Source organism: Staurois parvus, unplaced genomic scaffold, assembly GCF_062004578.1.
Source record: "Staurois parvus isolate SC_StPar_1 unplaced genomic scaffold, SC_StPar_1.0 ptg000428l, whole genome shotgun sequence".
NCBI lineage: Eukaryota > Metazoa > Chordata > Amphibia > Anura > Ranidae > Staurois > Staurois parvus.
In genome coordinates this window covers 347,772-365,501 of record NW_028318224.1, presented here as the reverse complement: position 1 = coordinate 365,501, position 17,730 = coordinate 347,772, and the positions used below count along the sequence as shown (strand labels likewise).

The 17,730-nt window shown below is 44.7% G+C and overlaps 1 protein-coding gene across 8 annotated transcripts in view; it reads left to right on the top strand.

Moving 5' to 3' along the window:
• The window catches only part of CELF4 (CUGBP Elav-like family member 4), a 1,398,731-nt gene that overhangs the window by 1,355,350 nt on the left and 25,651 nt on the right, over positions 1 to 17,730 (top strand). For 6 of the 8 annotated variants that reach the window (XM_089687534.1, XM_089687538.1, XM_089687536.1 and 3 more), the window contains one exon: positions 4,482 to 4,647. The exons of the other annotated variants lie outside the window; for them this stretch is intronic. In XM_089687534.1, the coding sequence (XP_089543660.1) occupies positions 4,482 to 4,609 (128 nt within the window). In that variant the 3' untranslated portion in view covers positions 4,610 to 4,647. The remainder of the gene's footprint in view (positions 1 to 4,481; positions 4,648 to 17,730) is intronic. 8 annotated transcript variants of the gene reach the window in all.

Below are 17,730 nucleotides of genomic sequence, written 5' to 3'. Positions count from 1 at the left end.
GCAGTCCCCAGACTTGAATGGCCAATCACAGGGCCCAAATACTGTCACGTAGGGCAACAGAAGTTCTAACACCACGATTTACTCATAGTGGACAGTGGGATAACCACATGATCTGGTGATGATGAGCTATCAGGAGGCACCGTCACTTTGCACTTTGCCCTGAAAGGGCCCCTTAATAAAAAATAACACCCAAAATGATATATAATTTTCATGCAGCCAATAATATCCAAAGTTATAATTGCTAAAAGCTAATAATAGATCAATGTAATTAATCAGGGGAGTGTATCAAACGCTCTTGGGGGTTCAGGAAAAATTATTATTTTTTTTTTTTTTGGCAGAAGTAAAGATGGGTTTTGTGTAGCCTTCTTCTAGGCCAACACAGCATGTGTTGACCTTAAAGGGACAAAGACTTGGTCAAACTAACAATGGTTCCTGATATTCCACCTAGCAAGGACCACCACCCACTTGACCATCTACACTCTATTGCTGCCTCCCTGTTTCAATCAGAGCCTTGTTGCTCTAATACAGCCAAACTTCTGGGTATGGGAAGTATGTGACTTCCACCGTGCAGCAGTCCCCGGACTTGAATGGCCAACCACAGGGCCCAAACACTGCCACGTAGGGCAACATAAGTTCTAACACCACGATTTACTCATAGTGGACAGTGGGATAACCACAAGATCTGGTGATGATGAGCTATCGGGAGGCACCGTCACTTTGCACTTTGCCCTGAAAGGGCCCCTTAATAAAAAATAACACCCAAAATTATATTTTTTTTTATTTGTACTCCTTAGTATTTTCCTAACTTTGTTTCTGTGATCCAGCAACATAGGTTGTCAGTTTGAAATAAAATTAACAAAAAGAGCTCTTAATCTAGAGCAATGGTCTCCAAACTGTGGTCCAAGGGCCAGATGCGGCTCTTTGCTTGCTTTTATCTGGCCCTTGGGTCATTATTGCCCCCACATTCATCAACAGTGGGGCTTAGTTCTTGCCACTGACACTGACAATGAGCCACTATTCCTCCCAATGATTTCAATGATGGGGCACTATTCCTCCCATTGATACGAACGATAGGACACTATTCCTCCCACTAATATCAATGATGGGGCACTTTTCCTTCCACTAATATCAATGATGGGGCACTATTCCTCCCATTAAGATCAATGATGGGGCACTATTCCCCCCATTTATTCCAGTGATAGGGCACTATTCCTCCTGCTAACACCAACAATGGGGCACTATTCCTCCCACTAATACCAATGATGGGGCACTATTCCTCCCACTAATACCAATGATGGGCACTATTCCTCCCACTGACACCAATGATGGGGCACTATTCCTCCCACTGACACCAATGATGGGGCACTATTCCTCCCACTGACACCAATGATGGGCACTATTCCTCCCACTGACACCAATGATGGGGCACTATTCCTCCCACTGACACCAATGATGGGCACTATTCCTCCCACTAATACCAATGATGGGGCACTATTCCTCCCACTAATACCAATGATGGGCACTATTCCTCCCACTGACACCAATGATGGGGCACTATTCCTCCCACTGACACCAATGATGGGCACTATTCCTCCCACTGACACCAATGATGGGGCACTATTCCTCCCACTGATACCAACGATGGGGCACTATTCCTCCCACTGATACCAATGATGGAGCACTATTCCTCCCACTGATATTATTGATGGGGCACTATTACCCCCACAGATACCAATGATGGGGCACTATTCCTCCCACAGATACCAATGATGGGGCACTATTCCTCCCACAGATATCAATGATGGGGCACTATTTCTCCCACAGATACCAATGATGGGGCACTATTCCTCCCACTGACACCAATGATGGGGCACTATTCCTCTCATTCATACCAATGATGGATCACTATGCCTCCCATTAATACCAATGATGGGGCACTATTCCTCCCACTGATACCGATGATGGGGCACTATTCCTCCCACAGATACCAATGATGGGACACTATTCCTCCCACTGACACCAATGATGGGCACTATTCCTCCCACTAATACCAATGATGGGGCACTATTCCTCCCACTAATACCAATGATGGGCACTATTCCTCCCACTGACACCAATGATGGGGCACTATTCCTCCCACTGACACCAATGATGGGCACTATTCCTCCCACTGACACCAATGATGGGGCACTATTCCTCCCACTGATACCAACGATGGGGCACTATTCCTCCCACTGATACCAATGATGGAGCACTATTCCTCCCACTGATATTATTGATGGGGCACTATTACCCCCACAGATACCAATGATGGGGCACTATTCCTCCCACAGATACCAATGATGGGGCACTATTCCTCCCACAGATATCAATGATGGGGCACTATTTCTCCCACAGATACCAATGATGGGGCACTATTCCTCCCACTGACACCAATGATGGGGCACTATTCCTCTCATTCATACCAATGATGGATCACTATGCCTCCCATTAATACCAATGATGGGGCACTATTCCTCCCACTGATACCGATGATGGGGCACTATTCCTCCCACAGATACCAATGATGGGACACTATTCCTCCCACTGACACCAATGATGGGGCTCTATTCCTTCCATTGATACCAATGACGGGACACTATTCCTCTCACTGATACCAATGATGGGACACTATTCCTCCCACTGATACCAATGATGGGGCACTATTCCTCCCACTGACACCAATGACGGGACACTATTCCTCTCACTGATACCAATGATGGGACACTATTCCTCTCACTGATACCAATGATGGGACACTATTCCTCCCACTGATACCAATGATGGGACACTATTCCTCCCACTGACACCAATGACGGGACACTATTCCTCTCACTGATACCAATGATGGGGCACTATTCCTCCCACTGATACCAATGATGGGACACTATTCCTCTCACTGATACCAATGATGGGGCACTATTCCTCCCACTGACACCAATGACGGAACACTATTCCTCTCACTGATACCAATGATGGGGCACTATTCCTCCCACTGATACCAATGATGGAGCACTATTCCTCCCACTGATATTATTGATGGGGCACTATTACCCCCACAGATACCAATGATGGGGCACTATTCCTTCCACAGATACCAATGATGGGGCACTATTCCTCCCACAGATATCAATGATGGGGCACTATTTCTCCCACAGATACCAATGATGGGACACTATTCCTCCCACTGACACCAATGATGGGGCACTATTCCTCTCATTCATACCAATGATGGAGCACTATGCCTACCATTAATACCAATGATGGGGCACTATTCCTCCCACTGATACCGATGATGGGGCACTATTCCTCCCACAGATACCAATGATGGGGCTCTATTCCTTCCATTGACACCAATGATGGGGCACTATTCCTCCCACTGATACCGATGATGGGACACTATTCCTCCCACAGATACCAATGATGGGACACTATTCCTCCCACTGACTGATACCAATGATGGGGCACTATTCCTCCCACTGACACCAATGATGGGGCACTATTCCTCCCACTGACACCAATGATGGGGCACTATTCCTCCCACTGACACCAATGATGGGGCACTATTCCTCCCACTGACACCAATGATGGGGCACTATTCCTCCCACAGATACCAATGACGGGACACTTTTCCTCTCACTGACACCAATGATGGGGCTCTATTCCTTCCATTGATACCAATGATGGGACACTATTCCTCTCACTGATACTAATGATGGGGCATTGTTTATTCCCACTGATGCCAAGACATTTTCTTCCCTCACTGGCCACAGTCCAGCCCCATTAAATTTGAAGGACAGTACAGTGGCCCTTTGTTTATAAAGTTTGGAGACCCCTGATCTAGAGGGAAGCAAAACCCCCGTAAGGTGTGGTCCAATTTGTTTTAAACAGAGGAGAACATTTCCAGAATCAAATCTATATTATTAAGTGACATAATGTAAGGGCTTGCTTGTTAATGTTGGTGGAACGTTTTTCTGGGAAAGTTGTGGATTATAAAAACTGCTGATTTGATAATAGTTTATATTTCGTGTAGTAAAAATAGATATCTTGTTGTAAAGTTTTTGACACACGGATGAATAATTATTTCATTAGATATACTTCAAATGGTTTTCTGTTGGTTTTCAGTTTAGTAGCTTGTTCAGTTGACTTTGGCTTGGGTTGGTTTTTTGGAGCACTGTGATATCTACATGACAGAATCTTAAACTTTCTTGAGTTTCAGGAACGGATGATAGGGTGTGGCTCTTCTTTGCTGGTTTTAACCTGGAAAGTTACCATTGTCCGCTAAATATGATGGGTGCTGCTTTTTAGGATATGCAACATGATCATCTACCTCTGTTAAATTCCTTCCTTCTCATCCTCATCCCTAGCAATTACATTATCTGTGTTTGGTCCTCCGATAAATTCGGCTTGTTAAGCCCCCACATCGCTTCGTATTTTGACAGGTTTTGTGAGTTTTGACAATCCTGCCAGTGCCCAGGCGGCCATCCAGGCCATGAATGGCTTTCAGATTGGCATGAAGAGGCTGAAAGTGCAACTCAAGAGGCCGAAAGATGCCAACCGCCCTTACTGAGATACTTCAGGAGCCTCTGGAAACAAGGACTAGCACAGGTAGGTCAATCGGAGACAACGTCTGGCTAAGTGACAAGACTGGATGGAAAAGCAAGAGTGAGAACTAAGTCATTTTTATTGTAACATGATAATTTTAACAAGGTTCATGGTATCTACAGTTGCCTTTCTTCAAGATTAATTGTGCAAAGACAAGCTGAAATAGAGCCATTATTAGCTAAATATCTGGTCATTGCAGTTCTTAAAGTATACATTACCTGTGGTCAAAACTTTTTTTTTTGTACTTTTGGATAGCGTATGGAATGGTTGGAACCCCATCAGGCTTATATCACTGTCTGTGTCTCTGCTGGGGAGATTCCCCTTCTCTATTTGTCCCGGTGACCATTGACACTGGTACAGAGAGTGAAGAGAAATCCAATTTTCTACAGTTTCCACTGGAACAAGAGTTGAGGGGATATCCTTAAATGAGCAAACTTGGTCTGGTGACAGTTGGGAGAGATTTTCCTTCACTTCCTATTGTGCCTCTAAAACAGCAAGTGAAGAAACATCTTACCAGAAACAACAAGAACAAAAACATTTACTATGTATATTGAAAACATAAAAAAGGTTCAGGTTACAGATACACTTTACAAGTTTAAGAATATGTAGATTTAACCATTAACATGTGACAATGAGGTAAGCCTGGTGCAAGGCAGTTTTACAACCAGTTGGGTTACAGACGTTTTTCTATCTGTTATCATGTTGTGTATCAGGTTATCAGCCAAATGTCTTGACAACAACCAAGTCAATTCAACCAACAACTAAAAAAAGTCATGGTGTCAAATTAAATAGTCAAATATGTAGCATATTATTTTTTTTTTTAATTGTGCAGTCTTAATTTGAGAATAGAATTAGTACTGGAAATTTAGATATAGGAGGAACTGTGTCTTGTTAGGATGGCACATCTATTTTCACCTTAAAATTCACATTGTTGGTAGACAAATGAATTTTCCAAAAATTCTGTAGACCTAATGCTGTAACACTGGTCATGTTATCTCTGCTGGAGAGGAGAATCGTAGCTTTAGGCCAACCTACAGACTGGCCAGCTCTGCCTGAGCATCAGTTCCCTTAACTATTAAGAGTTTGTGTGACCATTGATGTGACTGTGGGTAACATACCCACATAGAAGATTGCAGTTTCTGCAGGAAAGGTAAGTATTCCATTTTTTACCATTTGTCATTTTAAGGTAGCAGGATGGTTAAAGTGGAAGCGCACCCACTTCTACCACAGGAAAAGATGAGGAAGGACCAAGGACATCCTTGGGCCAACCAGATGACCATTGAAAAAAAGGCTTCCATTCTTGGAAGCTCAGGGTGACGGGGTTCTTTTTTAAATAGGCTTTAATCTGTCCAGTCCACCAAATCACCTGCAGCCTTGACATTGTTTTTCCATGTATCTCTCTACATTCCATTTAAAAAAAAAAAATGATAGCATGCTGCAAGATTGCAACGGTGTGCCGCTGCTTTCCTGTATACCTAAATTACCCTTGTAACAATGTTAAAGACTGATGGGCCAGCATTCTCGGGAAATTCAGATAGCAGCTCTAAGACTTCGGCGAGAACAGCTAATGCCTTGAAAAAGACATATGGAGAAATAAAGGAAGACAATTAAGAAATTCACCATCTAAATCACAGCTGACATGATAGATGCTTTAAATATAACTGTGTTTGAGTTGAAGTCAGCATTGTGTGTGTGCAGTTTGCAGAAGATGGATGAGTGAATCTGAGCTGCTAATTTGAGCCTAAGTGATGAACAGAAGTCCTCCTTCCATGGCATTATCTCTAGTCTGGTTTCTTAACCCGCTCACAGCCTGGAAAGCATGGGCCTGGAAATATGCTTGTTAATATTTATGGCTGGGATGAAATTAATTTATCTTGTGATTTAGGTTATTCAGTTTTTTTGCTTGCCAAGCATTAATCTAGTCCAGTGAAACATATCTTTTTTCTGCCTGAGTCTGCCCTCCCTACCTCTGTTTCTTCCATCTAGCTTTACCCACCACCCTTGCCTCCACATGGTCATGTGCCCCCTTCACACTGTCTGCCCTTTCTTCTGTCCAATCTTAGCCTATTCTTCTCCTTTGGCAGTCCTTACACCTCCCCTTTCTTGACCCTGCTACTTTTCCATTCCTCCAAACCCCAGCTACCTACCAACCTTGACCTCCCCCTTTACTCTGTCTACTCTTCCTTTTGTCCAGTCCAAGTCTTCCCTTTCCTTTTGTCAGTCTCTGCACCTTATTTTTCTTTAAATGGCCCCATGCTTCTCTTTAGTTTCATCTAGCCTTTTATTTTCAACCATAACCTCCCCCTTGACTCTGTCCACTTCCATCCATCCGGGCCAAATCTTCTAATTTCCTCCATAAATTCCCACACTTTCCCTTCCGTCTCCTCAACCCCACCCATCCCTTTTCTTCTAATTGAGCCACTTAGCATCCTTAAAAGAGGACAATTGAATCACAAGAGTGAAAGAGATTATTTACACCAGACTAGAACAACCATTCCTAACAGGGGTGGAGACCTTCCATAGCATCTGTCTTCCATGTATAATGATGCTGTAAATTCTTTAGCATGGAGATTTGACAATTCACACATCTTCAGCCATCTAGTGCAAGCAATTAATTCAACCAAATCTTTCTCTACATCTTTACAAACCACCATTCTTTTTATCTATCCCTGCCCTCCCCATTACGATACCTTCTGACAGGTGATGTGGACTCTCTCAGACCACAAATTCGAATTACCAGTTGGTCTTCTTCACCAGAGCTGCTGGTGGTGCGGTTAGGCCTGAAACCAAATGGTTTCTGGAACTCTTTGTTGTGACTAGCACCAGGTTGTTAGACCTTGGAATTGCACCACCAATGAGGCAGCAGGCTACAGTGTAGATGCAGGAGGCTAGAGTGCAGAAAGGATCAAGCAGAGTTCATGGCAAATTTCAAGTAGAGATGTCAGACAGTCCAGGTGTCACATACCTGATAGGAGACTGAAATGATGAGTTCGGCCTCACTTGTGTCACTAGCCCTGACCCCACTGGCAGTGGAACAGAGGGTGTCTAAGGACCAGAGGGACAAGAGTGCCAGCAGATGTTGCTTGAAGCACTTGCAGCTGGAGTCCTTAAAAGACTGATGAACCACCGATCCAGGAACAGTAACGATATGTAGAGCTGGTATGGTAGATCGTCAGGCGTGCACCAGAGCAAGGCAGGAAGCTGGGATGGGAGACAGGAGCAATGTCACAGGAATAGCCGGGGTCATCAACGGGCGGACAGCGAGGTATCGAATCATAAGCAAGCCAAAGTAAGGAGCAGAGCCGAGGTCAGGAACGAGTATCAAGCAGGAGAGGAATCAAGAGTCAAGTCAGGAACAATAATAGTCCGTCTGGTGCCAATCTTTGCCGTGCATGTGCACGTGCGCGATCGCGCATTTCTGTGCGCCCGTGCACGTCTGGTCACTATTCTCTGGATTTTTCCATGCGCATGCACATTTCTATTCACCAGCCGTTTTACAGGAATTCCCTTACACCAGGTCAGCAGAGAATAGACAGTAAACTTGGCTAGAAAGAATAAAGTTCAGGCAGGGGTCTTGGCAGATAGCAAGTAAAAGGGTAGTCAACAAAGGCAGCAAATAGGGCAGATGATGGGAGAATAGTCAGGCAATCCAGGTCAGCAACAACAAGTAACAGGCTTCAGTATTATAGCTAGTGCACATAGGTAGTTAGTTTGAAGACACAGCACCACCCACTTCAAAGGCTAGTGCCCACTGTTCTCAATTACTGAGGCTGCAGAATTGCATGCAGCTGCTGTGCCCACCCCTCCCCTCCTGCCCAATCACAGAGCGTTTTCTATTAAGGCTTCTGTAAAAGAACAGCAACAGGAAGAAAATAGTGTCTCTCCTGTCTCCTATCAGAGCCCCAAAAGTGTAGTGATAGCTGTACTCCTAGTGCTCCATAAAATTGTCAAATTGAATTAAAGAGATACGTTCAGGAGGTGGCATGCACCTTGTTGGACTTAACTTATAGAAAGCAAGCAGATTTTACAAAGTGGCTGAATTCCTGCAGTTCAACTTTAAAGGCCTGCAACTCTGTTCCAGTATAAAGTAGATTACCTCTTCCACGCCTCTTACAAACCAGTTGTCCTCTCTGTCCAAAATGTGCATCTCATGTAGACTTCCTAACATCAAGGATGGAACTAGAACAGGAAGGTTTCACAAATTTCACATCTCTCTGTCAGGGATGCGGGTATGACCAGAAGTGTGTGGACTGACACAGGGAAACGCAGGCTTCAGATATAGTAAATAATATAATTTATTAAGACTAACAATACAAACACAGTGCAAAACTAAACCTAAACACAGTGCAAACAAACTGAACCAAACCTCCAACAGATAACAAACATACAATACAAGAGTAGTCAGGCAGGCCGGGTCAGTAGCAAACGGGCAAACGGAGTACCAGGAGCAGGCGGGAGAGTGGTCAGGACTAGCCGAGGTCAGTACAGGCAGAGTTCAAGCAGAGTCAGGACAGAAGTAACAGGATCAGGAAACCAGGGCCAAGCAAACAGTACAAGAAGGCACTGACTGCAGGTCTGGCCATCCCTTAAATACACCACCTGCAATCAGCCCCAGACGGTGGCTAATTGCCGGAGTGAGCCTCTGGTTGTTGAGAGCACCCGCTGGCCAGTCCTGGTACTGCAACCCACAAGGCAGGTGAGTCCCACCACTATTGGCGAGTCCATTCCTGACACTCTCATCCTGTTTTTGGACAATCAGCATATAAATGTTGGGGATACCTTCCTGGCACTCGTTAGAACTGAATAAGTGGCTTGGAGAATCTAAGAGATTTCTTCAATATTAGTGAACAAGTCCAGTTGACTGTGACTAACTACTTCTAGCTATGCATTCCTTTGTGTTTTTTTTTTTTAATTTTTGCCTGAGGTTCAGCTTTAAGATGGAAATAAAATGATTTTTCTGATTTTATACACTTCACAGCACCAAGAACACAGCGCTTATTTCCTAAATATGAAAGCTACAACTCTACAGATATATGTGTGTCTTTGAAGGTTTCCTAATTCCAATACATACTTTAATATCTTATTGATGAAGTTCCGTACAGCAGGCTTCTGGGTTTTTTTTTTGCTTTTTGTTTATTGTAGGTTTTCATCTTGCGGTCAAAAAATGACTTTGTGTTTTTGTGAAATGGATTTAATTGGAGCATTATCTCATAGCTATTACCTCGCTTTTTCCGGGGTATGCTAATTAAGCAGTCATTAGCTAAGGAAAACATCAAGTCAGATAGAAAGTCTTGTCTATGGATTGCCAAAAGCAAAAAAATACGCAAGGATTTATTATGCTGCGGCAGAGGGTTCGCTTACCTTAGCAAGGAAGTTTTAATACAGTTCAGTTAAGCGGAGGGTCTGGAGGTTGCTCATTTGGAGATTTTATTTGTGTTAAACACTATCCCATGTGGCAGATCAAATAGATTTTACAGACCATCATGAACGAGGACCTTGGAGAAGTCCTGGTGTGATATTTATTTTTTGAATTCCCACTTGATACCTGTTCCAGTTCTGCTGTCAGAAGATTTACCCTGGACAGCCAAGCAGCTAGCATTTTCAGACACTGGAGCTCAACATATATCGCTCTGCTCAGGTTTCCTATACAAGAGCCTTGCCCCCCCCCCCAAAAAAAAAAAAACTCTCAATAGCCTTTGTAGCTGCCGGAACTGCAGATCTCATTCTCCCCTTTTCCCAGAAGATACTCAACAGCAGTGCAGCTTACCCTCCCAGCAGTGATTTATCTGCACAGTGTCCCCCTCCCAGCAGTGTTTCATCATCCGCTCAGGTCTTTCCTCTCAGCAGTGACTTAGCAACATAGCTTCTGCTTCCCAACCGTGGCTTAGCAGCTCAGATCCCTCTGCTACCCCTCCCAGGAGTGGCTCAGCAGCTCAGCTCCCTATGCTTCCCCTCACAAGTGTGACTCAGCAGCTCAGATGCCCTCTCCCAGCAGTGACTCAACAGCTCACCCAGTTCCACTCTCTTAGCAGTAACTCAGTAGTTCAACTCATCTTGTTCTGCCCCTCCGGTAGTGACTCAGCAGCTCAGCTCACCCTGCTGTCTTCTCCTAGCAGTGACTTAGCAGCTCAGCTCACCCTGCTCTCTTCTCCTAGCAGTAACTCAGCAGCTCAGCTCACCCTGCTCTCTTCTCCTGGCAGTGAATCAGCAGCTCAGCTCACCCTGTTCTCTTCTCCTGGCAGTGACTCAGCAGCTCAGCTCACCCTGTTCTCTTCTCCTGGCAGTGACTCAGCAGCTCAGCACACCCTGCTCTCTTCTCCTGGCAGTTACTCAGCAGCTCAGCTCACCCTGCTCTTGTCTCCTGGCAGTGACTCAGCAGCTAAGCTCATCCTGCTCTCTTCTCCTGGCAGTGATTTAGCAGCTCAGCTCACCTTGCTCTCTTCTCCTGGCAGTGACTCAGCAGCGCAGCTCACCCTGCTCTCTTCTTCTGGCAGGGACTCAGCAGCTCAGCTCACCCTGCTATCTTCTCCTGGAAGTGACTCAGCAGGTCAGCTCACCCTGCTCCCCTCACAGTTGTGGCTCATTCTCCTGCTCCTCCCTAACAGTAGTGACTTAACAGATCAGCACCCTCTGTTCCCCCTTCTAGCAGTGACTTTCAGCTCTTCCTGACAACCCCATTCCCTCTTGAAAGTAGAAACGATTTCTTTTGTAAGACGCTCTCTTATAGTTTCCTGAAATAGAAACCAGAGATGTCACTTCCATATGTTTTTGAAAAACATTCAGAATTTTTGAAATGCAATATTGAAATCTCAGATTGTCCAAATATTGTCGGAATATTTGTTTTTTATATATATATATATATATACTATATTGCCAAATCCAAATAATTGGATTCAGGTGTTCCAATCCCCTCCATGGACACAGGTGTAAACAATCAAGCTCCTAGGCATGCAGACGGCTTCTACAAGCATTGGTGAAAGAATGGGTCGCTCTCAGGAGCTCAGTGAATTCAAGCGTGGTCCCGTGATAGGTGGCCACCTGTGCAATAAGTCCATCCGTGAAAACTGAGAACAACAGCGACTGAGCCACTAAGTGGTAGGCCACGTAAAATGGCAGTGGGGTCAGCGCATGCTGAAGTGCACAGTATGCAGAAGTCACTAACTGTTTGCAATAGACCTCCAAACTTCATGAGGCCTACAGATTAGCACAACAACAGTGCGTAGAGAGCTTCATGGAATGGGTTTCCATGGCCGAGCAGCTGCATCCAAGCCTTCCATCACCAAGTGCAATGCAAAGCATCGGATGCCGTGGTGTAAAGCACACCGCCACTGGACTCTAGAGTTTAATGGTTGAACTGGATGGACTTTTTTCAGCCAGACTAACTATGCAACTATGTAGCAGAGGAGCCGTGTTCTCTGGAGTGACCAATCACACTTCTCAGTCTGGCAATCCAATGTACGGATGGATGCCTGACTGCATAGTGCCAAATGTAAACTTTGATGGAGGGGGGATTATGCTGTGGGGTTGTTTTTCAGGGGTTGGGCTTTTGGCCCCCTAGTTCCAGTGAAGGGATCTCTTAAGGCATCAGCATAAGAAGAGATTTTGGACAATTTCATGCTGCCAACTTTGTGGGAAGAGTTTGGGGATGGCCCCTTCCTGTTCCAACATGACTGCACACCAGTGCACAAAGAAAAGTCCATAAAGACATGGAGGAGCCAGTTTGGGGTGGAGGAACTTGACTGTCCTGCACAGAGTCCTGACCTCAACCCCATAGAACACCTTTGAGATGAATTAGAGCGGAGACTGCGAGCCAGGCCTCCTCCCCCGACATCAGTGCCTGAACTGACAAATGTGCTTCTGGAAGAATGGTCCAACCTTCCCATAGACACCCTCCTAAACCTTGTGGACGGCCTTCCCAGAAGAGTTGAAGCTGTTATAGCTGCAAAGGGCGGGGCCAACTCAATATTGACCCTACGGACTAAGACTTGGGGGCCATTAAAGTTCATGTGCGTGGAAAGGCCGGCGACCAATACTTTTGTCAATATAGTTTGGCAATATAGTGTATATATATATGTGCGTGTGCGTGTGTGTATGTATATATATATATATATGTGTGTGTGTGTGTGTATATATACAGTATATATATAATTTTATTTGTTTTGTATTTTTTTTGGAATGCTGATTTTATATGTCGGTTTAGCTCCCAGGGTTGACCAAGTTTGACAGATATGGCATTTGAAGAGAGTGCCTGCGTCATATGAGGAATGGGGGTTACAATTGGAGCAGTCATGCAGTAAGCACATACACACATCAATGCCTCTAAAATATCCCCCATTCCAGCCTTTTGACATCCATTAAGATATCTTTTGACCTTCAAGTCATGGACCCATAGAGAGGTCAGTTTCAGTAGACACAGTTTAAAACAAACTTTCGTCAGCAAACATCCAATATATGGGCACTTTAAAGTGATCCTCACTGGCAAATGAAACTTTTAATGGCAATGCAGAAGCTATTTTATTACTTTATTATTAAGGTATTACTTTATTTAAAATAAAACTTTTGTGCTTGTCCTTTTAAAAATGATTTCTAGTTATGATTTCTTTATTTTCATTACTTTGAGACAATTCCCCACTCACAGGCTGTCCCTCTGTCCAATTAGAACGCAGTGATGGGTGGCCAGGACTAACCTATGAAGTGGGGAAACTGAGTCCATTGTAACAAAGTATCCAAACAGTATCGATGAAGCAAAAAGTAGGCATCATGATATGTTTGCTTTTTGGGAGGGCTTTTACAATTACAAATTTAAAATGACTGACGGGTTAATTTTAAGGTGACCAGCAAAGAACCGATTATCACCCAGGGGCATCGCTAAATCTGAATCTTTAAAATTCTGTCTAAAAGTGTTTTGGTTGACCATAGTGTTTATATTGGGCCATACGCATTTATGAACAAATGGGTCAAATACGAATTGCAAGCAATCAGGTTAAAACAGCCTTCACTAATCATTTCCATCAAAAGTTGTGATTTTTTTTTTTTTTCATTATCTAATTCAAATATTTCAAAGCTGTCCTTGTGGAAAGGTGAAAGTTGATAATTGCACTGTAAGCTGATAGGCAGGAAGTAAGTGTCACCAAAAGTGACCAACTGATAACACGTACAAGAGAACCATTTGGAGTTCTTCGTTGGAATCACAAGTGGAAGAAGGTTCATGGTGGGCTTTACTGGTGTAGAGATGGGCATTTAGTAATTGGTAACGCTTTCGAGAGAACCATTTGGGGTGCTTAGTTGGAGTTACAGATAGAAGAGGTTTTCTTGGTGGGCATCACCAGTGTAATGATGGGCATTGAGTAATTGGTAACACTTACAGGAGAACCATTCAAGATGCTTGTAAGAGTGGAAGAGGGTTCATGGTGGGCATCACCAGTGTAATGATGGGTATTGAGTAATTGGTAACACTTACAGGAGAACCATTCAAGATGCTTGGAAGAGTGGAAGAGGGTTCATGATAGGTATCAACAGTTTATTGATGGGCATTTAGTAATTGTTAAGACTTACAAGAGAACCATTGAGGATGCTTAGTCGGATTTAATGGTGGAAGAGGGTTCATCGTGGGCATCACCAGTGTAGTGATGGACATTTAGTAATTGTTAACACTTACAGGAGTACAGAAGAACCATTTGGGTTGTTTAGTTGGATTTACAGGTAGAAGAGGATTCATGGTGGGCATCACCAGTTTATTGATGGGCATTTAGTAATTGTTAACACTTACAAGAGAACCATTCAGGATGCTTAGTCGGATTTAATGGTGGAAGAGGGTTTATGGTGGGCATCACCAGTGTAGTGATGTACATTTAGTAATTGTTAACACTTACAGGAGTACAGGAGAACCATTTGGGGTGCTTAGTTGGATTTCCAGGTAGAAGAGGGTTCAATGGTTAATATCACCAGTTTATTGATGAGCATATAGTAATTGTTAACACTTATAAGAGAACCATTAGGGATGCTTAATCGGATTTAATAGTGGAAGACGGTTCATGGTGGGCATCACCAGTGAAGTGATGGGCATTTAGTAATTGTTACCACTTAAAGGAGTACAGGAGAACTATTTGGGGTGCTTAGATGGATTTACAGGTGGAAGAGGGTTAATGGTGGGCATCACCAGTGTAGTGATGGGTATTTAGTATTGGTAACAGTTACAGGAGAACCATTCAGGATTCTTAGTTGGATTTACAGGTGTAAGAGGTTTCGTTGTGGGCATTCCCAGTTAATTGATGGGCATTTAGTAATTGTTAACACTTACAGGAGAACCATTCAGGGTGCTTAGTTGGATTTAATGGTGGAAGATGGTTCATTGTGGGCATCACCAGTTTATTGATGGGCGTTTAGTAATTGTTAACACTTACAAGAGAACCATGTGGGGTGCTTAGATGGATTTACAGATGGGGTTCGGTTCATGGTGGCCATCACTAGTGTAGTTATGGATGTGTAGTAAGAAACAGAAAAAGAAAACTCCATATAGTAAGCAGAACTCCTTAAGCTGCACAGTTATATAGCACAATGAGGATGGATGGGCCATATTGTTTATTAGTTCATAAATTATTAAAGAAACTCGGTCCCCTCACCCATTCTTGGAAAAGTGAGTCTATTTAAAGCCCAACCACTGACCCAAATATATTTATCTTTCCCACATTTCCATACCAATCTATTGCACTGGGATCTCTTGGACCTTACACAGAGTTGACGATGAATTTTCCTCCTCACAACGTTCGACTCTGGTGATTGGCTGCTAGTCCCAAGCACTATATCACTACAGCTAGATGCTCCCCCACACCAGAGGAGTGACAGGGGAGCGTGGTAAAGGTAAGTATAAAAGGGTTAAAGGGGCGGGCTCTAGAAAGACGTTGCCATTATCAGGGGCGGACTGAAAACTCATGGGGCCCCCGGGCAATAGGGGATCATGGGGCCCCTGTGTCCTTGCCCAAACTCAAAAAAGCCTATGAAAAAGGTACCAGGGGCATCTCATGAGGCCCCCTACTGACCCCGAGCCCTCGGGCAGTGCCCGAGTTTCCAAATGGTCAGTCCGCCCCTGGCCATTATAGAGTGCGTTTGATGTAGACCTGTTACTGTATCTGAATCAAAGTAGAAAGTGACTCAGGAGTGTATTTACCACAAGGCATTTGCCTAGGGTGGCATTTTCCGAGGGGGGGGCAGCACTGCCCCTTGGAAGAAGAGACAGGCGTGGCATGGGGACCTGGTGGGTTCTGAGAGAGTCTGCGGGCTTCACAATGGTGCATACTCTCGCATGTCGAGCTGTGAAGGTTAGTGTCTCTCTCTCTCTCTCACCATGGGGGATGGTGGCTGGTGTATGGGGGGCAATGATAGTGGAAGGCTCTCTTGGCGGGGGGGGGGGCTGGGGTGTTGTAGGTCAATGTCAGTCTCTCTCTGCGGGGGGGGGGGCAATTTTTGTGTTGCCTAGGGCAGCACAAAACCTAAATACACCACTGAAGTGACCCTCTGTAAGAAAAGATACTGGGCTCCTATTAACCACTTCCTGTCTGGCCCATATATATAAACGGATGGATGGGAGCAGTGCAGGGGTGGGCGGCCATTTATAAACAGCCTCCCCGCTCCCTGCTTGTGCGCTCTCCCACGATCTGGTGCCCGCTGTGTCCTCCGGACACAGTGGAACACCGATCGTTGTACAGGACCTCTGTGTGAGGTCCCAATCATGTGATCACTGATTGGCCAATCAGTGATCATGAATAGTAGTAAGCAAGATGTCACTTCTGACATCATTGCTTACTACTTGTGAAATCTGTGAATGATCACAGAGGTCACATGGTACAAGGCTATTCACAACAGTTTTGTACCATGCAGGGGTGGACTGACAACTCATGGGGCCCCCGGGCAATAGGGGATCATGGAGCCCCTGTGTCCTAACCCACACCCAAAAAAGCCTATGAAAAAGCCCATGAAAGGTACCAGGGGCATCTCATGGGGCCTCCTACTGACCCCGGGCCCTCGGGCAGTGCCCGAGTGCTCGAATGGTCAGTCCACCCCTGGTACCATGTGACAAGCTATGACCAATTACAGCTCACACAGTTTTTCTCAATGGCTGCAAGAATGCAGCCAGAGAGAAGGAGAAATGATTGCTTTTACAGCCTTTATGGGTGTAAAAGCAATCAGTGTAAAAAAAAAAAATTTTTCATCACCCCCCCACAGGTACTACAGTGTCACTATGGTGACACTGTACTGCTAGGGTGACAGTATGTTAAAAAAAAAAAAACATAAATAATAATATAAAAATAATACATAAAAATTTAAAAAAAAGTTTTAAAAATTATAGTTTTTGGTTATAAACTAATTTGGGTTTTTTTTTTTTTACTAAAAAGATAACTGGATAAATTTTGGCCAAAATTTATGAAGAAAGATTATTTATTTGCGAAATTTTGTAAGAAAAACACTTTTTTTTCAAAATTGTTGGACTTTTTCATTTATATAGCAAAAAAAATAAAAATCCCAGTGGTGAATAAATACCACCAAAATGGCTCAAAAAAATGCTAAAAAATTCATATGCATGACCGCGCAATTGTCATTCAAAGTGTGACATCGCTGAAAGCTGAAAATTGGCCCTGGACATGAAGGGGGGGGGGGAAGTGTCCGGACTGGAAGGGGGGGAAAGTGTCCGGACCGGAAGGGGGGAAAGTGTCCGGACCGGAAGGGGGGGAAAGTGTCCGGACTGGAAGGGGGGAAAGTGTCCGGACCGGAAGGGGGGGAAAGTGTCCGGACTGGAAGGGGGGGAAAGTGTCCGGACTGGAAGGGGGGTGAAAGTGCCCGGACTGGAAGGGGGGGGAAAGTGTCCGGACTGGAAGGGGGGTGAAAGTGTCCGGACAGGAAGGGAGGGGGGTGAAAGTGTCCGGACTGCAAGGGGGGTGAAAGTGTCCGGACTGGAAGGGGGTGAAAGTGTCCGGACTGGAAGGGGGTGAAAGTGTCCGGACTGGAAGGGAGGGAAAGTGTCCGGACTGGAAGGGGGGGAAAGTGTTCAGACTGGAAGGGGGGTGAAAGTGTCCGGACTGGAAGGGGGGG